General features: G+C 37.8%; 1 protein-coding gene across 3 annotated transcripts in view; it reads right to left on the bottom strand.

Annotated features, from left to right (window-relative positions):
• PITPNC1 (phosphatidylinositol transfer protein cytoplasmic 1) overlaps positions 1-20016 on the bottom strand; it is a 440717-nt gene that overhangs the window by 27760 nt on the left and 392941 nt on the right. For all 3 annotated transcript variants that reach the window (XM_044676341.1, XM_044676342.1, XM_044676343.1), the window contains 2 exons: positions 17086-17241; positions 10757-10820 (listed from right to left, as the gene is read on the bottom strand). In XM_044676341.1, coding sequence (XP_044532276.1) covers positions 10757-10820; positions 17086-17241 — 220 coding nt within the window. The remainder of the gene's footprint in view (positions 1-10756; positions 10821-17085; positions 17242-20016) is intronic.

Below are 20016 nucleotides of genomic sequence, written 5' to 3'. Positions count from 1 at the left end.
CCAGTTTTCTTGGTCTGTCACTCTCTCATTGAGATATTTCATATTTCCTTCTATTTTTTCAGTCTTTTGACTTTGTTTTATTTGTTCTTGTTGTCTTGAGAGATCATTAGCTTCTAACTGCTCAATTCTAGCCTTTAGAGACTGGTTTTCAGCTATGATCTTTTGGTTTTCTTTTTCAATCTGGTTCAATTTGCTTATCAGTTCATTTGATTTCTGAGCCTCACTTTCCAATTGCAAGATTTTACCTTTTAAACTGTTATTTTCTTGCCAGATCTCTTCCATCTTCCTCAGAATCTCAGTTTTGAACTCTTCCATAGTTTGTGAGGAGTTTTCCTTATTTGAGGAAGGTCCGGATGCTTGTTTGTTCTCCTCCTCTGTTTGCTCGGTTGTCTGGATTTTCTCTGTGTAAAAGTTGTCGAGTGTTAAAGACTTCTTTTTCTTGTTGTTTATCTTTCTCTTCTGAACTTCCTGAGTCTGGGTAGCCATTGTTAGCCCAGCAGCTTCTCAGCTTTATCCTTGCGCTCGGGGTCTGTCCGCGGTCTTTTGGCTCCTGAGGTCTGAGTTCTGGTTTTTTCCAAGGTCAAGCCCCCTGGTGGACTCCCTTGCTTGATCTTCTGCTGGAGGTTCCTTTACAAGTCTCAGGGCGCTGCTTTCATAGTCGTATACCCATCTACGCTGGTTCCCCACTCAGGGTTTCAGAACTTTAGCTCGCGGCTGTGTCTGCCTCCTCCCACGCCACTGTTGCTCCCGGGCTCAGAGTTTGTGTGCGTTCTTTGGCTTATTGGGGTTCTAAATCTTGCTGCTCTCAGGAACAGGCCCTGGAACTGCCAATGACTCGATGGGTGCCCCAAAATTGCTCTATTTCTTTTTAGCTGGCTTCGGCGCTATAGGTGGTGTGTGTGGTAGGGGTGGGGGTGGTGTGGTTGCTCAGCCCGCGATTTAGTGAGAACTGTTTCACCCCTTTATAGCATAGAAATGTCCTGATTCCACGTACCTTCCACGCTGCACCCTGTTGTGGGGTTCCTCCATTCGTCTGGACTTGTTTTTATGTCCCCTTGAGGAGTCTTGTGTGTTTTGGTCAGGAGAGGTTTAGAGCTGCTTTTTACTCTGCCGCCATCTTAACCCGGAACCCCAGTTAAATCACTTTTGTCATGCTGTGTCCCTATCTGTTTTCTGACACTATGGACCCTCAAACCTTTTTTAAGCGGGGAGGGATAATATTATCAAAAGCCTTTCAGAGGTGCCAATCAGTCCTAGCAGTATTCTGGCAATCCTTTCAATTGATCAATCAAAGTGTTGAACATTTTACCACGTGCTAGGTGCTATGAATTCAGTGACAAAAATGAAATGATTTCATCCTCAACCAACTTACATTCTAATGAGAAAGGCATATAGGTAGATGTGTAGACTTATACTACATATGCACAAGTAGGTATGGACATGTACGTGTGCGTATTCATTCTATTCATACATGTATATACATAGGTATATACAAGACACAAAACAAATACCAAATAACTTCGGAGGGGAAGGAAGTAGAGAAAATAGGAAAGGCTTCCCTCAGAAAGTGGTACTTGACAGAACCAGGAGAACATTGTACACAGTAACAGTAATATTGTGGGTTGATCAAATATGATAGATTTAGCTATTTTCAGCAATACAACGAACCAGGATAATTCTGAGGGACTATCCACCTGCAGGGAAAGAAATGTTGGAGTAGGAATGCAGATCAAACATACCAATTTTCACTGGCTTATTTGGGTTTATGTTTTGGGGTTTTGGTTTTATAAGATTATTCATTTACAAAAATGAATAATACGGAAATATGTTTTGCGGGACAATACATGTATAATTCCGATTGAATCATCTGTCAGCACCAGGATGGTGAAGGGAAAGGAAGGGAAGGAGGGAGGGAGATAATTTCAATTATATAACTTAGGAAAATTTGAGTGGAAATTTGTTATTATATGTAATTGGTTAAAAAAATTTTTAATTAAAAAAAGAAAAAAGGAAAGTTGTACTTGAACTGAATCTTGAAGGAAAGAAACCAGGGCAGGGAAGAGGCACGGCCTTCCAAGTACAGTGGGACAATCAGTGCAAAGCCTCAGCGTTAAGAAAAGGAGTGGGGTGTACAAAATATAGTAGGAAGGCTGGCAGAGTGGATTGTAGAGTATACATGGAGGGGAATTAAAGTGTAAAAACACTAGAAAAGTAGGACAGGGCCAGGATGCAAAGAGCTTTGAAAAACAAATTTAACTCTTCTAAAAGGGAAGTGGTTACATTTTACAGTGAACATCAATAAAGTGTGTACAAGGAAATAGTTATATGATGGCGAAATGTTTTAGTTAAAAAAAATTCGCAAGCCATATCACTGGTGAGTAAGTCTCACCACAATCTACCATTTAACTTACCTTTCCTTAGCCTATTTAAATAAGAGGAGGAAGTTGGAGAAGAAAAGGAGAGAAAGACAAACAGTTATCTGAACTAGATTAGAAAACTTCCTTATCATTGAAACTGATCCCTTGGTTTCCTTCAAATCTCAGCTGAAATCTCACCTTCTGAGGGAGCTAGGTGGCTCAGTGATTAGAGTCAAGCCTAAAGATGGGAGGTCCTGGGTTCAAATCTATCTTCAGACACTTCTTACCTGTGTCACCTTGGGCAAATCATTGAACCCCTAGTGTCTAGTCCTTGCTGTCCTCCTGCCCTGAACTAATACTAATAGATTTTAAGACAGAAAGTAAGGGTTTAAAAAAAAAAAAAAGAAGAAATCCCACCTTCTGCAAGAAGCTTTTCAAGTTTTCTCTTCATATGTTAGTGCCTTGCCTTATCTATCCTACATCCTGGTATATTTCTTGATTGTAAATGGTTATTTACATGTTGTTTCCTCCATTAGATTTTGAGTATAAACAGAGACTGTTTATACCTTTTATTTGTATTTCAAGCTTAGCACATTGGCTGGTACACAGCAAGCACTTAAAATGCTTGATTTAATTTTGTTGCCCAAAGGGCCCTTATCACTGTTGGGTTCTTTTCCCTCCATATTTACTCATTTTTTTCTTTTTTTTTTTAAACCCTTAACTTCTGTGCATTGGCTCCTTGGTGGAAGAGTGGTAAGGGTGTTCAATGGGGTCAAGTGACTTGCCCAGGGTCACACAGCTGGGAAGTGTCTGAGGCAGGATTTGAACCTAGGACCTCCTGTCTCTAGGCCTGACTCTCAATCCACTGGCTACCCAGCTGAACCCTATTTACTCATTTTTAAAAAGAGTCAGCATAATCTAATAAATACATTAGCTAGTCTTAAAGCTGGGAAGATTTTGATTCAAATTCCACCTCTGGCTATAGATTCCTAGATGGATGACATATTTTGCTTAGTTTCTCTAATTGTATTTTACCTATTCCTATCATAACCAAAAACTTTCTCCTTGTATCAAAACCCCATGATATTATCCTAGAGTCCATTTCCATTGCTTAATTTTAATTTCCCTTTTTATGATTGCAGTTTTGACAAAAATAAATAAGCACCTACATACGAAGGAGAGAAATATGATGAAACATGATGCTTGCTATTGTCAAAATTTTATTTTTTCCATAATTACATTTAAAAACAACTTTTAACATTAAAAAAAGCTGCAAGTTCCAAATCTTCTCCCTCTATCCCCTTACCCTGAGGAATCTGATGAAGATTTTACATGTATAATTATGTAAACACATATAAAGTCTATTTCAAATTTAATATATTGACTCCAGTATTATTCTGCTTTCCACTCTCCCCATGTGCTCTCATATGTGTAGGTTTTTAATGGTTAATTGACACTATTTTCCCCCTTTCTTGGTATGACTATTTTCTTATTCCTGTCCTTCCATAACTTCCTCTGGCCCAAAGGCCTTCACAATTATAGTGAAATAAAATAAATCTATACATAGGCTGTTCTGAAAATGTATATTTCATTCAGTATCTTTAGTCTGTCACCTCTGCCAAGAGGAGGAAGCATGATTCATTGTCAGTCTTCGGAAGTAATGATTAGTCATTGCATTGATTACAACTCTAAAGTCTTTCACAAGTATTTTCCTTTAAAATATGGTAGTCTTTCTAATAGAATTGACTTGTAAATCAATTTATTCTGGATTTGTTTTTTTTTAAGCAGTTCATTTATGGTTTATCCAGTAAAAAATAAATACTTAAATGTTCATCAAGTTTTTGTAAATATTCATCCACTTTACTAAAGTTATGTTTTGTTGGTGTATAAGTGAACAAAATAGTTTGAAATAGTTTCATTTATATCTACTTCATCCAAGGTGAAACACTTTTCTTTTTTTATGCTAGCAATTTTGATTTCTTCTCTTTTAAAAAAACCAAATTAGTTAATGGTTTAGATATTATATTAACTTTTCTTATAAGCCAGTTCCCAGTTTTAGCCATCAATTCAATGCTTTTCTTTTGAATTTATTTTTCTCTTCAGAATTTCTATATTTTGTATTTGGTTAGGTTTTTGTGATTTATTATTTTCCTATTTCATTTTAAGTTTCATGCCAAATATATTGGCTTGTTCTTTCTTTGGTTAATTAAAGTGTTTAGAGATACATTTCCCCTTCAGGGCTACTTTAGTTGCATCCTAAATTTATGGCATTTTGTCTTATTATCATTTTCCTTATTGAAATTATCTATTGTTTCTATGATTTGTTCTTTGACTTACCAATTCTATAGTATTAGATTGTTTAATTTACATTTAAATTTTAATGTTTTTTTCAAATGCCCTTCCTTCATTATAATTTTATTGTGCTGTCATCAGCAGATGTGCTTAATATTTCTGTTTTTTTGTATTTGTTTATGCTCCAACACTAATTTTTGTAAAGATGCTATAAATAGCTAATATATTCCTTTCAATTCTCATTCAGTAATCACAGTGTTCTATTATATTTAAGTTTTCTAAAATCTTACTTGGTCTTTACCTAATTCTTTATTCTTTATATTTTGTTAGATTTGTCTAGGTCAGAAAAGCTTGAAGAGGATACATTGGCATCTTCAATTATAATTTTATAGTTTATTTTTTCCTATAATTTGATCAACTTTTTCTTTACTTAGCATTAAATATTAATATTATTTCAATATCTATAGTGCCTTTAAGCATAATGCAATTCTACTGCTTTTCTCCTTTAACCATGTCTTTTTATGTCTTAGCTAAGAGCATGATTACTACATCTTTTTTGAATTCACTTGAAACTTAATAAATTCTATTTCTGTCCCTTATTTTAACTCTATGAAATTTTTGTTTCAAACATCTTTCTTGGAAGTAACATACTTTTGTACTCTAATTTTTTTTAAACCCTTACCTTCAGTCACAGAATCAGTACTGTATATTGGTTCTAAGGCAGAAGAGTGGTAAGGGCTAGGCAATGTGGGGTAAGGGACTTGCCCAGGGTCACCCAGCTAGGAAGTGTCTGAGGCCAGATTTGAATCTAGGACCTCCTGTCTCTAGGCCTGGCTCTCAATCCACTGAGCCACCCAGCTGCCCCCTTGTACTCTAATTTCTAATCCATTCTGCTACCTTCCTCTTTTGTATGGGTGAGTGTATCCTATTTATGAATTGTTTATTTTCCTCCACCATAACATATTTTATCATTTCATCTTTCCATACTCTCCTCTCACCCTGTATAACTCTGCTCTTTACAAAGAAGATGGTGGAGAGAGAGAAGAAATCTGATCAACACTAGTAATCTGTAACTGAAATGGTCTGTTCCTTTAAAAAATTATTGTCTCCTTAAACAACTAAACAAAAACAAACAACAAAAATTTCATCCCAAAGCAGATCAGAAGAAAAGAGATTGTACAAACACTCTACACCATTTATACCTTGGATCTTTTTCCATTGGATTCTTTTTCCAGGATAACTTTGAAAATAACATTTTGAAATCCAACATATTTTCAAAGTTGTCCTGTTTATATTCTTTTCTGTGCATTTTAAAAAATGCTTCAATGTCCTCTTCAAAGTAGAAAGAAAAAAACGCTTATATCTGTCTGAATTGTCAAACAAAGCAAATCTCCATACTGGCCATTATAAAAAAATATATGTCACATTCTATACCTGAAGTTCATTCCATTTTTATTAGAAGGTGCAGGTAACAAGTTTTATCATTGGTTCTTTAGAATTGTGGCTTCATGATCAGAGTTCTTAAATTTTTGTTAGGGTTTTTTTTTTTTAATTAAAACAATGCTTTTGTGATGGTATTACTTATAATCTGAGCTCTACTCACTGAACTCGATATCAATTAATAAAGCCTTCCCAGGTTTGTCTAAAACTGCCTCTTCAGTCATTTCTTATGATGTAACGATATTCCATTATATTTGTATACCATAATTTTTTTAGCCATTCCTTAATCTGAGAGGTTCTCACTTTATTTCTAGTTCCTTACCACTACAAAAAAAGAATTTTTTTACATACTTTATGCTTCATAATATGGATTGTTTTCATTTTTAAAAAATCTTTTTAGAGTAGGTCATATGGCACGTGACTTTTGAAGTATTGTTCCAAATAGTTTTCCAGAACTGCTGGTCCAGTTGAAAGCCCTTTCAATAGTATGTCAGTGGGCCTACTTTCCCATAGCCCCTTCAACGACTATTTTATTTTATTTTTTGGTAATTTTTGCCAAATTGATTAGAATGAAGGGGGAATGTTAGAGTTGTTTGATTATATTTCTTTGACTATTAGTAATCTGGAACATGCTTTATGTGGTATTAATGTGTTGGATTTCTTCCTTTACTTGTTCATATCCTGTGAACATTTACCTATTAGGGAATGGTTCTAGTTCTTAATAGACTGAATCAGTTCTTCATATATTTTGAATATGAGACCTTTATCAGAGAAACTGCAAATTTTTATCCCCTCTGTTAACTATTTTGCTTCTATTAAAAAATTGCATTAAAATTTCATGCAAAACCTTTTTACTTTTATGAACTTAAAATCACTTTCTAACTCAATACAATCAACAAAACAATTAATTAAAGCCCTGATATTGTTTCAATTCCTAAGGTATGAATGCTCACAACACTGAAACTTTTAACAAAAGCCAGTTTGATCTGGATGTAGCAAATCCCTGGTCTTACTCCTTCTAAGCTTAATTCTTTCTGTGAACTCTGATCCCTCCACCATTCAGGCCATCATACTTGCTCACTTTGTTCTTTTTCCAGTCTTGACCCATTGGGGAAACCATTCAGCTCCACACTATCCTTTGCTCCCGAATCCTTTGTTTGCGTGTCCCATCTCTGCTCCCCACCACCTACTTTCTCCACTCTTCCTCATGTGCTAGAATGGAACAAGAAGCACAAAAGTTTGCCCACTAGCTCCAGCCACCTGGATCTGCTTGCTGCCCCTCACACATGACACATCGTCTCTGATTTTCAGCCTTCCGATATAAATGGCGTTGACCCTATTCCCTACCCCAATCCTGGCCTGGAATGGTCACTTTCTTTACCTCTTAGAAAATCTGGTTTCCTTTAAGATTCATTTCAAGTGAGGGACAGCCAGGTGGTTCAGTGGATAGAGAGCCAGGCCTGGAGAATAGAAGGTCCTGGGTTCAAATCTGACTTCAGACTCTTCCTAGCTCTGTGACCCTGGACAAGTCACTTAACCCTCATTGCCTAACTCTTACCACTCTTCTGCTTTGGGTCCCATTCTTAGTATTAATTCTAAGACAGAAAGTAAAGGATTAATTAAAAAAAAAAGACTCAATTCAAATGTGCTTTGTGTATACATATTTGTGTCTGTATACATATGCATACGTATACAGACTTATCCCCCCACTTGAAAATGTAAATTCAAGGGGCAGCTGGGTAGCTTAGTGGATTGAGAGCCAGGCCTAGAGATGGGAGGTCCTAGGTTCAAATCCGGCCTCAGACACTTCCCAGCTGTGTGACCCTGGGCAAGTCACTTGACCCCCATTGCCTACCCTTACCACTCTTCCACCTATAAGTCAATACACAGAAGTTAAGAGTTTAAAATTTAAAAAAAAAAAAAAAAAAAGAAAAAGAAAATGTAAATTCATTGAGGACAGGAACTCTTTCGCATTTATCTTTGTATTCCCAGGGCTTAAAACAGTATCTGGCAAATAGAAGGTGATTAATCAATGTCTACTGACTAACACAGTAGGTGCATAATAAAGACTTAAGGATTGATTAATGAACAGGCATTTCTCATTCTCTGTAGAATAGACCTTCCTAGTTCCCTCTAAATTCTTCTTACAACTTTTCTCTCATAACAACAATACTATCTAGCATTTATAGAGAGTTTTTAGGTTAAACAGCGCTCCTCACAACAACCCTGGGAGGCAAGTGCTATTATGATCATCATCTCCATTTTACAGATGAGAAACTGAGGCTGAGAGAGATTAGCAAATTTCTTAGGGTTGCATAGCTAGTATGTGCCTGAAACTTGATTCGAAATCAGGTCTTCTTCACTCCAAGGCTAGGGCTCTATTGAGTGTGCCATCTAAGAGACAGTGATATAATACTGGAAAGCTTGCAAAGCCCTTTACATATATTATGTCATGGATTCTCCTGACAACTCCATTTACAGGAACCTTAATACTGCCTTTAAAGAAGTTTCCCTTATTACCAATTCTGATGTTCACTGAAAGGTTCTCCCTTTAAGATCCTGGCACTATGAGGAAATCTATCAACTTGGCCAAACTCCTAATCTTCAAACTGTTCTATTTTTGGATATTTAATTCTTTTTTTGTTTTTGCCAAATAACCATCAATTGGAGTCTGTGATGTTTTGGATCAGAGGTCTGATGGTAAGTAAGCCAGTCATGTACTTAGAGGTATGTTTCAGGGAAAAGCTTAGACAGATTATGGGGAAAGACTTTCTGTTCTGACCCTAAACCTTGAAAGCAGCCAGGGCTTAAGTATGTGAAAGTTTGGAGAAGAAACTAGAAGAATCACTCACTGAAGACAGTCCCTCACCTGTCCCTTGGCACAGAATAGTTCCTAGAAATGTGAAAAATATCTAGAAGAAGAAGGGGGTAACAGTATTTTTGGATGTCTCAAAAATCCCAATAGCATTACGTATTGGAGGTCTAGGTCCTAGTGGTCAGAAAATACCAAACAAAAAGAGGGAACGGCAAATACTGATCTTTAAGAGGAATCCTTTCTAATGTCTTACACATCTGAGTAAACCAAGAAAGAGGAATCCACGCCATAACTGAATCTAAACTAGGATTGTTTCATGGGGGCACATCTCCTTTTAATGACTTTTAATGACAGTGGCTACGTTTAGGATTATTGATCACCTTTGACCATTTAACCTGATCTACCCCTTTATTTTGAATCCAATATCCTTTCTTAAATAAATCTTAGAAGGGGTGAGAAAGATGAGGGTGAGAGAGGGTAAGCCACTTGCCCAAGCTTAGGGAGCCAGTAAATGACTGAAAATTGGAGATCACGATAGCACCTACCCTCCCAAGGTTGTTGTGAGGATCAAATGAGATAATATTTGTGTTATCTCATTTAAGGTTCATTTTGTGAACCTTAAAAGTGCTATATAAATTCTAGCTATTAATTAACTTTCAAAGAAAGAATTAGCTTCATCTCCACTCTATTATGAGGGAGTTACTGCAAGCATTATTATCCCTTTTTCAAAAGAAGAAGTGAGGCTCAGAGAATGAAATGACCTTGTCCATGGCCATGGAGATGTTAAGTGCATGAACTGGGACTTGAACTCAACATCTTTGGGCTCCAAGACTAGTGTTCATTTTATTATAAAGGGTTCATCCTGTCAGAGGACTGATATGCAGGTTATCATGGGTTGGGAAAGCTGAGGAGAGATAATCCATCAATCAAGCAATGAAATAATACAATCTGATCATTTACTAGAAACAGATAAAACTGATTTAACTCTTCCCAAATTATGTGAAAAAAAAATGAACTCTAAACTTCCAAGCTTCCCAAACAACTTTGTTATTCTTGTGTACCCATAAAGGTTGCTTCTTTACCCCAAGTCTTTGCAAAATCTTTATGCTTATGAGAAGGAAAATATTAAGGATGCTATCAAATGAGATAAGGTATAAAGCTCTTTTCCAGCTCTGAGGCACTATATAAATGAAAGGCCATTATTATTATTTTCCTCTAGTTTCTATTCATAGATATTTTTAAGAACTTTTATTTGACAAAATATTTCCATTCAACCTCAAATTCCTGTTTAGAATAGACCCTTCCTTCCAGGAATATAGCAAGAGAAGAAGTTTGAAATCTCCTTACAGAGGCTTTATTGGGTCATTCCCTGTGAAAAAGGCAAGAGCAGGACTTCCTATGATGCCACTTAAAAAGTGATTCTAAAGTTATTCTCTAGATCGGTGATTCCCAAAGTAGGCGCTACTGTCCCCTGGTGGGTACTGCAGTGATCCAGGAGAGCGGTGATGGCCACACTTTTTTTTTGTATTACATTCTATTCTGAGTTCAGTAAATAGTTTCATAATTTCCAGGGGGGCGCTAAGTAATATTTTTTCTGGAAAGGGGGCAGTACGCCAAAAAAGTTTGGGAACCATTGGTCTAGACCATGCTTTAGGATGATAGATTTTTTTAACATGCTCACTTGGACCACACTCTTTTCAAAACAGGGAGCAGTAGTCCTGAATTTGTTTTGCTTTGTTTTCCTCTTAAAGTCCAGGCAACAATGGAAATCAGAGGGACTGAAACAGAACCAGAAAAATGTCATTGTTTTATGATGTTCTGTAAGTTGCTTAAAGGAAATGGACTGACTTACCATACCACTCGTCAACCCACGCAAAAGCCTGTCTGTGCCCAATCAGCAGGATATCTCGGACCACCTAAAAAAATGGAAACAAAACTCCTATTAACACTAAACTTCCTAGGAAACAAATAGCCCTGATTTCCTGGGGAAAACAGGTTTCTCAGTTCCTCTCACCATATACAATTGCAATCATCATTGTTCATTAAAAAGGTAGGCATTAAAAAAAAAAAAAAGGTGGCAATATGTCTGAGAATGATGGGGTCATTTTCACTGTGTGTATATGTTTAGGTCTTAAATAGATGTACTAATGACAGCCTCTTGGCGGCAATTCAGCAAGACAATTAGCTTTGAGGTTAGTTACCTGTGGAAGTCTGTCCTCACTTATCTTCAATTAAAAATGGTGATGCTTTTTGCTTACTGAGTCAGGGCAGTGTCTCTCATTATTCCAAGGAGGCAAAGGTGTAATTGTTGGAAAAGAACCCAGCACACTGGCGTATACGCTAAGAGCTACAATATTCTTTAATAATAATAGCTGACATTTATGTAGCCTTTATAAAGTGTTTTGTGTGATTTCACTTGATCCTCATAAGAGCCTGTGGGTAAAGAACGGATAATAACAGAACTTACTTTACAGGGTTGCTTTGAGGACCAAATGGGATGATGTAAGCTGAATTTTTCATAAACCTAAACATATTTTAAATACATCATCTACTACTACTACTACTATTACTATTATTATTACTGGATTCCAAATCTTGTGTTTGTGTGGGAAGATAAGAGTATATGTGCATATATATTGAGAACACAGGAATAAAATTCTTTAAAAAAAAATAACCCTTAACCTTTTCTCTTAGAATCAATACCACATTTTGGGTCCAAGGCAAAAGAGCAGTAAGGGCTAGGCAATGGGGGTTAAGCAACTAGCCCAAGGTCACACCACAAGGAAGTATATGAGACTAAATTTGAACCCAGGGCCTCTCATCTCCAGGCTGGCTCTCAATCCACTAAGCTACCTACCCTGCCCCGGGGATAAAATTCTAGCACAAATCTTCCCATGGTTTGACTTTTTTTTTTTTTTGAAGAGCTAGAAAAATATCTTGTAGATTTTCTATTCCAACACCCTAATTTTATAGGTCTGTGTTATAGTTTATTACCTGTGGTCTCCACATTATGCCGGGAAGCTCATGTGAGCAGGGATGATTTCTGCCTTCCTTTGCATCTCTAGGACTTAACATAATGCCTGGTGCATAGTAGGCACCTAATAAGTAAGTACTTATTAACTTGATTTGACTTATGGATAAAGAAGGAATCAACAGTTTGTCATGACAAAGATTGGATAGGAAGATAATTTAGTTGTGGTTTATATATATATATATTTTTTTTTTTAAACCCATACCTTTTGTCTTAGAATCAATGCTATGTATTGGTTCCAAGGCAGAAGAGTGGTAAGGGCTAGGCAATGGGAGTTAAGTGACTTACCCAGGGTCACACAGCTAGGAAGTGTCTGAGGCCAGGTTTGAACCTAGGACCTCCTGTCTCTAGGACTGGCTCTCAATTCATTGAACCACCCAGCTGACCCCAGGAAGAGAATCTAAAGAGAAAAATATAAGATAACTAGAACTATATACTATGTGTTGCAGTTTAATCATGCCCACTCCAGTAGGCTGCATCATATAATGATGAAGGATGATTTTTCTGTTGGAGATTTATAGGAGGATATGGGAATTATTGCATGGACGTGATGAAGCCTGTAATCTTGGAGGAAGTATTTTTATATTTATATATTTTAAAATATATGCAGCAGCTGGTTTCATGGAGAGAGAACCAGGCTTGTATATAGGAGGAAGTATTTGACCTCAGACACTTCCTTGCTGTGTGACTCTGGACAAGTCACTTAACCCCACTGCCTAATCCTTACCACTCTTCTGCCTTAGAATTATTACTTCAGTATTGATTTTAAGGCAAAAGTTCAGGGTTTTAAAAAATAAAACAAATATACTTATGAGTTTTGAAATTTTAGAATTTTTGAAAATTTGAAAGAAGTATTGAAATAAATATTTTTCACTTAACATAGTACTGGCACAAAATAGGTGCTTAATAAATGTTAACGACTTAATAAATGTTAATAAATAGTACACCCACACCTGTGTGCACTTGTAGCATCTTGCTTATTGTCCATATATGTGGGTACTGTTATATTTCCATGACATATCGAGTATTTCCCTCCCTGATGCCAGACCCATTTAGCATCTGACAAAACCTCTCATCTCATGCATGTTTCAGTAAATGATAGATTTGAATTTTGTGGGTTTTGTGAAGCAGGAAAAGTGCTTATAATGAAGTATTTATTACTCAGGGTATCTGAGTAGCTAAAGAGGCTTTTATGACATGGAAGGAGGAAACACATGTAATGAAAATGAGCAGCAACATGCAACAATAGACACTTGAGGGCTGAGTATGGGAAACTGGGAGGACTCAAAAGAAAGAGCAACCACGGCATTGAGAAATACACCCATTGCATTAGGCACAACACAGCTGCCTGTCGGAAACCAGGATTCAATAATGCTGTAAGAGTTCACATTTTAATGGTTTTTCTGACTGTGAAGGGATTCTTAAGAAACAAAGGTGTTCCGAGAGAGGCATCCTTGGAATTCGAAACCCATAGAAATGCCATCCCCAGATACTAATTAGTCCCTCTAGTGACACAGCAGGTGTGTTTTCTGAGCTTTGATAACTTCATTCTATTTAGGAATGGGCACCAGGGAAAATTCATCCTCCTGAACAATGCTGATAGCTATTTTAAAGATGAAGATAAAATCCTCAAGGTTAGCCTGAGTCACCTTTCGGAAAATTACTGGGCAAATGCTGGGGCATTCACATTATTAGCTTCAGGAGAAGGTATGACAACATTCCCTAATGGCAGTGGCCCGAGGGAGGGGAGACTACACTTGATTTGACTCCAGGGATGCCAAGAAGTGATGTCTTGGGAATGATATCAAAGGTGATATCAACTCAAGCTAGAAAATGGAATTTTTTTATTGGAATTTTTAACTCTCAGAGCAATCCCCTTGAAATTTCCATTCTTTCTAATCTTTTTGGGAAATTTTGGGAAATTTCCAATCCCCCCCCTTCCATTCAGTGGCACTGGCATCCTCCCTGGTCCTCAAATAAGACACTCCATCTCCTGACTTAAGAGGCATATTCCCTAGTTCTCCCTCCACATGGCTTTCCTAGCTTCCTTCAAGTCCCAGGTAAAATCTCCTACCTCTTCCAAGAAGCCTCTCCTGTTCCCCCTTAATGACAGTGTTGATTATTCCCTTTATTGATTATTTCCAATTTATCCTGTATACATACACCTTATTTGTACATAACTGTTTCCATGTTGTCCCCCCTACTGAATTGTGAACTCCTTGACAGCCAGGACTGTCTTTTATCTTTCTTTGTATCCCCAGAACTTAGCACAGTGCTTAGCATACAGGAGGTACTTAATAAATGTTTACAAAAACTATCTTCTGCTCAGTGGCTGGCATAGATTTCCAAAGATCAAATAAGAGAACATCATCGATTAAGCACTCTGCAAACCTTAAAGCACCATGTAAATATGGGGTAGGAGCAGCTAGGTGGCACAGTAGATAAAGTGCCAGGTCTGGAGTTGGGAACACTCATCTTCCTGAGTTCAAATCTGGCCTCAGACACTTTCTATCTCTGTGACCCTGGGCAAATCATTTAATTCTTTTTGCTTCAGTTTCCTCATCTGTAAGATGAGCTGGAGAAGAAAATGGCAAACCACTCTAGTAACTTTGCCAAGAAAAACCCAAATGGGATCTCCAAAAAAAATGACTGACAACGAAATGTCAGTATGACCATCATAGGCTCTGCAGTGATCAGGGAACAGGTTCCAGAATACCACTTGGCATATTTATTCATTAATTAAAACATTAAGAGTTTTCCAATTCAATCCACATTTAGTTGCTATTTATGACACAAAATTTTTTGAGGGTGAGGACTGTGGAGGCAGATGGTGACTATTTCTTGGCCACTCAATTCTATCACCACTTTTTAAGTGCTAATAATAACAGCTAGCATTTGTAACATTTATAGCAGTCTAAGGTTTGCAAAGTTTTTTAACATAGAGATGAAGGACAGAGACTGAGATTGGCTACAGGGAACTCCCAAGTGAGGAAACTTTCTCATCTAATGCAGGTCAGCACCTTCTCTGCAATTTATAATCTTAAAGAGTTGCCTGGATTATTGGCCTCAAACTCAAATAGTAACTGGGCACATATTGACTTAGAAAATCAGAAATTAACATCTCTGTTGTATTGTGTTTTTATTTTGTTAAAAATGTCCCAATTAAAAGGTCTCGAGTTTGATACTTTTAGGAGAGCACTGAGGTGGAATGACTTGTCCCAGGGTACCACGTGCATCAGAAGCAGGACTGGAACAAGGTCTCTAGCTACTGAACCATACTACCTCTGATATCAATGCTTTACCTACATCATCTGATGTAGTTAAGAATTCTGAAAAAGTCAAGCTTTGAAATTCTTGATCCTCAAGCCAGTATTTTAGCTCTTAACCCTGCATAAATAAATAAATGAAAAGATCTGCAGCCTCTCTTACAACCCCAAATAATGCATAGGCCACTGAGATGGGGAAAGAAAATGGAGAATGCATTTACACATTTTTCCTATAAAGATCAGGGCCACATGCCTGTTCTTTAAAAAGCTAAGCAAATGGTCTTTGACAGTTAGATGATTGATTCTTCCCCATTTAGCCATCTATAGCTTATCTGTATATAGTTGTTGCCATGCTATCTCCTTCATTAGACTGTGAACCCCTTGAGGGCAGGGAGTCTCCACTTCTTTTTTTATTCCCAGTGTTCGGTACAGTTCCTAGCACATTTGTTGCTGTTTAGTTGCATCCCACTCTCTGTGACTCCATTGGAGGTTTTCTTGGCAGAGATACTGGAGTGGTTTGCCATTTCCTTCTCCAGCTCATTTTACAGATGAGGAAACTGAGGCAAACAGGGTGAAGTGACTTGCTCAAGGTCACTCAGCTAGTAAGTGTCTGAAGCTGGATTTGAACTCAGGAAGATCAGACTTCCTGACTCCAGGCTCATCACTGTGTCTACTGTACCACCTAGCTGCTCCTGGCACATAGTAGGTACTTAATAAATATTTACTGACTGACTCAAAACAGGGATTTTGTATGAATGATTTGCAAAGCAGAGTAGGGGAGGCAAGGAGAGGGGTAGTATTGGACTCAGGAATCAAGATCTTCATTTGAAACCTGTTGAAGATATTTATTCGATCTGTGACTCAGGAGCAATTATTTCACCTGTCAATTGTTTGCCTCATCTGTAAAAGGGGACGTTAACAACAATATCTATCCTGTTTGCCTTATAGGGCTGCTATAAGGATCAAATAAAAGAACATCCACTAAATATTCTGCAAACCTCAAAGGACCAAATAAATGTCAGCTAGGGGCAGGAAGGTGGCACAGTGGATAGAGTACTGAGTCAGGAACACCCATCTTCCCAAGTTCAAATCTGGTCTCCAACACTTATTAGCTGTGAGACCCTGGAAAAGTCACTTCACCTTGTTTGCCTCAGTTTCCTCATCTGTAAGATGAGCTGGAGAAAGAAATACCAAACTACCCTACTATCTGTGGCAAGAAACCTTCAAAATGGGGTCACAAAAAGTGGGATATGATCAAAAAAATGACTGACAACAAAAATGTCAGCTATTGATGATAAATGATTGGTAAAGTTTTTTTTAATAGGCAAAGTTTTTTGAATCAACCTTAGGGGCTCAGATAATATTCTGTAATTATCCTCACTGAGTTAACAGAAATATTTAGCCTCTCCATCTGAAGTAATTGCTAATATTTCTTGGATCACCTCTAATTTCAGGAAGCTCAAGTCTGGCTGCAGTTATGGATAGGGGTTACATTTATGATCTGCACACATCACTCATTTCCACCTCTTTCTCAAATATCTCTGCCTAGAACTACATGCGCCAAAGTGAGGAAGAAGTCCTGAAAATCACAACTTCCCAAATATACTTATCTGCCATTGTCAATTTACAGGGTAAAGAAAAAACAAGCGTAAAAAATGTCTATTCTAATAGTGGAAGAAAAAAGCTCAAAGGCCCCACATGAAGCATTTTGTAATAGTGGATACATTTTCTGAATGGGGTGCTATGGGTATTCATAATCGATTTGTCTTGTGGAGGTGGTATATGAAGTTTTGCACATATATTATCTACCCTGGCAAGATCTTAAGTAATACGATGGCTTTCCTTGGCCCCTGCTTAAAAACCCACAGCAGAGTTTTCACTCACCTTGTGTACAAATTGTTCTACTCTGGTCTGAAGTCCCCAGACTTCGAATTTCACAGTCACCAGTTTGTAGGAGCACATGATGGGTTGGTGACTATCTCTCCAGCCTTCCCTTAACTGTCCTCTTCCCGTTTTCTCTGATTTAAAATGTTTAGGATCCTTAAAAAAAAAAAAAAAAGGAAAACTGTTTTAGAAGAACAATGAATGAATACCAAGTCACTGATTAACTCTGTATCCAGTGTGGAAACCAGTTGTTGACCATTTCGTCAGAAACTTGTTTTCTAAGAGAGAAGAATGAAATTAAAAAGTAGAAAAGCCATTATTGTAATCAGAGCCATAGCTAAAAATTATTGTACCGGGGACAGGTTAATCTGGGGTAGGGAGAGGTGGACTCTCCTTAGACTGTCTGGGTGGGAGGAGAAGGAGGAACTCAGGGACCCATCTTCAGTATCCTCTTGGGATGGAAGATGGCAGCATGGAAGTTGTCCCAGTTTAGTTGTGGAGGTTTCTGGAGCAAGATGAAGTATATGTACCAAGTCACTCCATATTATTCATGGCTCTGATCACAATGGTATCACATTTGATGATGCCAAAGTTGCAGATTTTAACTTATCCATATGCTATCATTTTAATCTTTTACCTTCTGTCTTAGAATCCATACTAAGGATCAATTCAAAGGCAGAAAAGTGGAAATGGGTAGGCAACTGAGGCTAATTGACTTACTCAGGGTCACATAGATGAGAAGTGTCTGAGGCCAAATTTGAACCCAGGATCTTCCATTCTCCAGGCTTGGATCTCTATCTATTGAGCTAGCTAGCTAGCTTCCCCAATGAGACATGTTTTAGTGTACTATAGATAAAGGAAGAGCCTGCATGGTCTAAGCATCTGAAATTCTCAAGAGTTGATGGGCATCTAGGCAGTACAGAAGAGAGAAAGAGAGGACCTGGAGTCAGAAAGACCAGAGTTCAAATCCAGCCTCAGATACTTACAAATTGTGGAACATTAGGCATGTCATTTAATCACTGCCTGCCTCAGTTTCCCAAACCATAAAATGGGGACAATAATAATAATAACAACCTACTTAACAGGGTTGTTGTGAGGATCTAAGGAAGTAATTGTTATAAAGCATTAAGAATCATATCTCATACAGAGTGGGCAAGATATAAATACTTTTTGTTGTTTAGTCATTTTAGTCATGTTCTATTCTTTGTAACTTCATTTGGGATTTTTTTGAAAACCATTACCTTCCACCTTAGAATCAATACTATGTATTGGTTCTAAGGAAGAAGAGTGGCAAGGGCTAGGCAATAGGGGTAAAGTGACTTGCCCAGGGTTGCACAGTTAGGAAGTGTCTGAAGCCAGATTTGAACCCAAGACCTCCCATCTCTGGGCCTGACTCTCAATCCATTGAGCCACCCAGCTATCTCTCTTTTGGAATTTTCTTGGCAAAGATACTGGAGTGGTTTTCCATTTCCTTCTCCAGTTCATTTGACAGATATAGAAACTGAGGCCAACATGGTTAAATGACTTGCCCAGGGTCACGTAGGAAATGTCTGAGGCCAGATATGAACTCAAGAAGGGAAATTTTCTGACTCCAGGTCTGATACTCTATCCACTGCATCCCCTAGCTGCCCCTATAGAAATATTAACTATTATTATTCAATATTTAGGTGACTGCTGAAAATGACATGAATATTCCCTTGGCAGAATCCTAGGTTCTAGCTGTTTGTGGATATTCATATGTAAAAGGAACATTATAATATGTCATTATCTTGAGAAAACATTTACTGAGTACCCACTAGATGCATAGCACAGCATTAAGTCTATTTTCTCTGTGTTATGTGGGAGGAAACTAACCAAGTACAATCCTAGAGAGGAGAAAACAAGATTATGCCTGCAACCTGCTTTTTTAACAGCTTGACTTTCAACTCTTTCCTGTAGCAATCCAGGTATACATTAATTGTGATATTATTTTAAGAAGTATTCAAAAACTTAACTCTTATACTGCTAATGATTGATCTCTGCAATCCTGAGTCAAATTGAATGTTGACCTTGCCAAATCCCTAGCCCTTCCCTAAGGCTACACCCCAGAAGAGAGTCAGTTATCTCAGTCTCCTTACTTTTCCTTCAATGATCAATTAACATAGCTATCAAACATCAGTAGATGCCTTAGGCCATATCCACCCTGGATCCTGATCTTAGCTCTACCTATTGTTTCAGATTTTGGCAGTTTGCATTTTATGATGATTACCTCATAATGTTAATGTATCAGGCCACCAGCCTCTCCCCTTCCCCCCATACTGTTGTATGTAACCCCAATAAAAGTGACAAGACATCAGTTGGCAAGAGAGCTCTTGACCATCAGAGCTCCTAACCATGAAGCTCTTGACCATCAGAGCTTACTCGCTGTCTGTCTACCTTATGCCAAAACTTTCTGTGTCTGCGTGTCTTTATTCTCGCCTTATATTCTCTTTCCATTAATCCATAACCCGTAACCCATTTTCACTCAGTCCTTGGTTCCCCTTTCTGAGTGTCCAACCCACTAGGAATCTTCGTGGAGTCGGTGGACGGCTTCATTTCCCCTTTAGGAAATCAAGTACTGCAATGCATTAGCAGATGTGTCTTGTGGTCAAGTCTTCCACTTCTAAGGCTGTGCAGGGGCTAGAGTGGGATCATCTTCTCTTATCAATGAATGTTCAAGACCTCCTCATGGGTCCTGAGGATAGTCCACTTAATATTAGGATTATTTTTATAATATAATTTTTACAGTTCAGAAAACTAGCCAGCATGTTAAAAAACCTGGACAATCTCTGCAATGTTCCATAGCCCTGGCCCCCCAGTTTCACAAATTAGGTAGGAAAGTGGAGGTGTCTTCGCACCATTAGAAAGATCTGGATATCTGTACGGCTTTCCTCCCTCCCTCCCTCCCCTCCC

Source organism: Gracilinanus agilis, chromosome 4 (assembly GCF_016433145.1).
Source record: "Gracilinanus agilis isolate LMUSP501 chromosome 4, AgileGrace, whole genome shotgun sequence".
Classification (NCBI taxonomy): Eukaryota; Metazoa; Chordata; class Mammalia; order Didelphimorphia; family Didelphidae; genus Gracilinanus; species Gracilinanus agilis.
The sequence above is the reverse complement of the archived record's forward strand: the minus strand, read 5'-3'. Positions and strand labels throughout refer to the sequence as shown.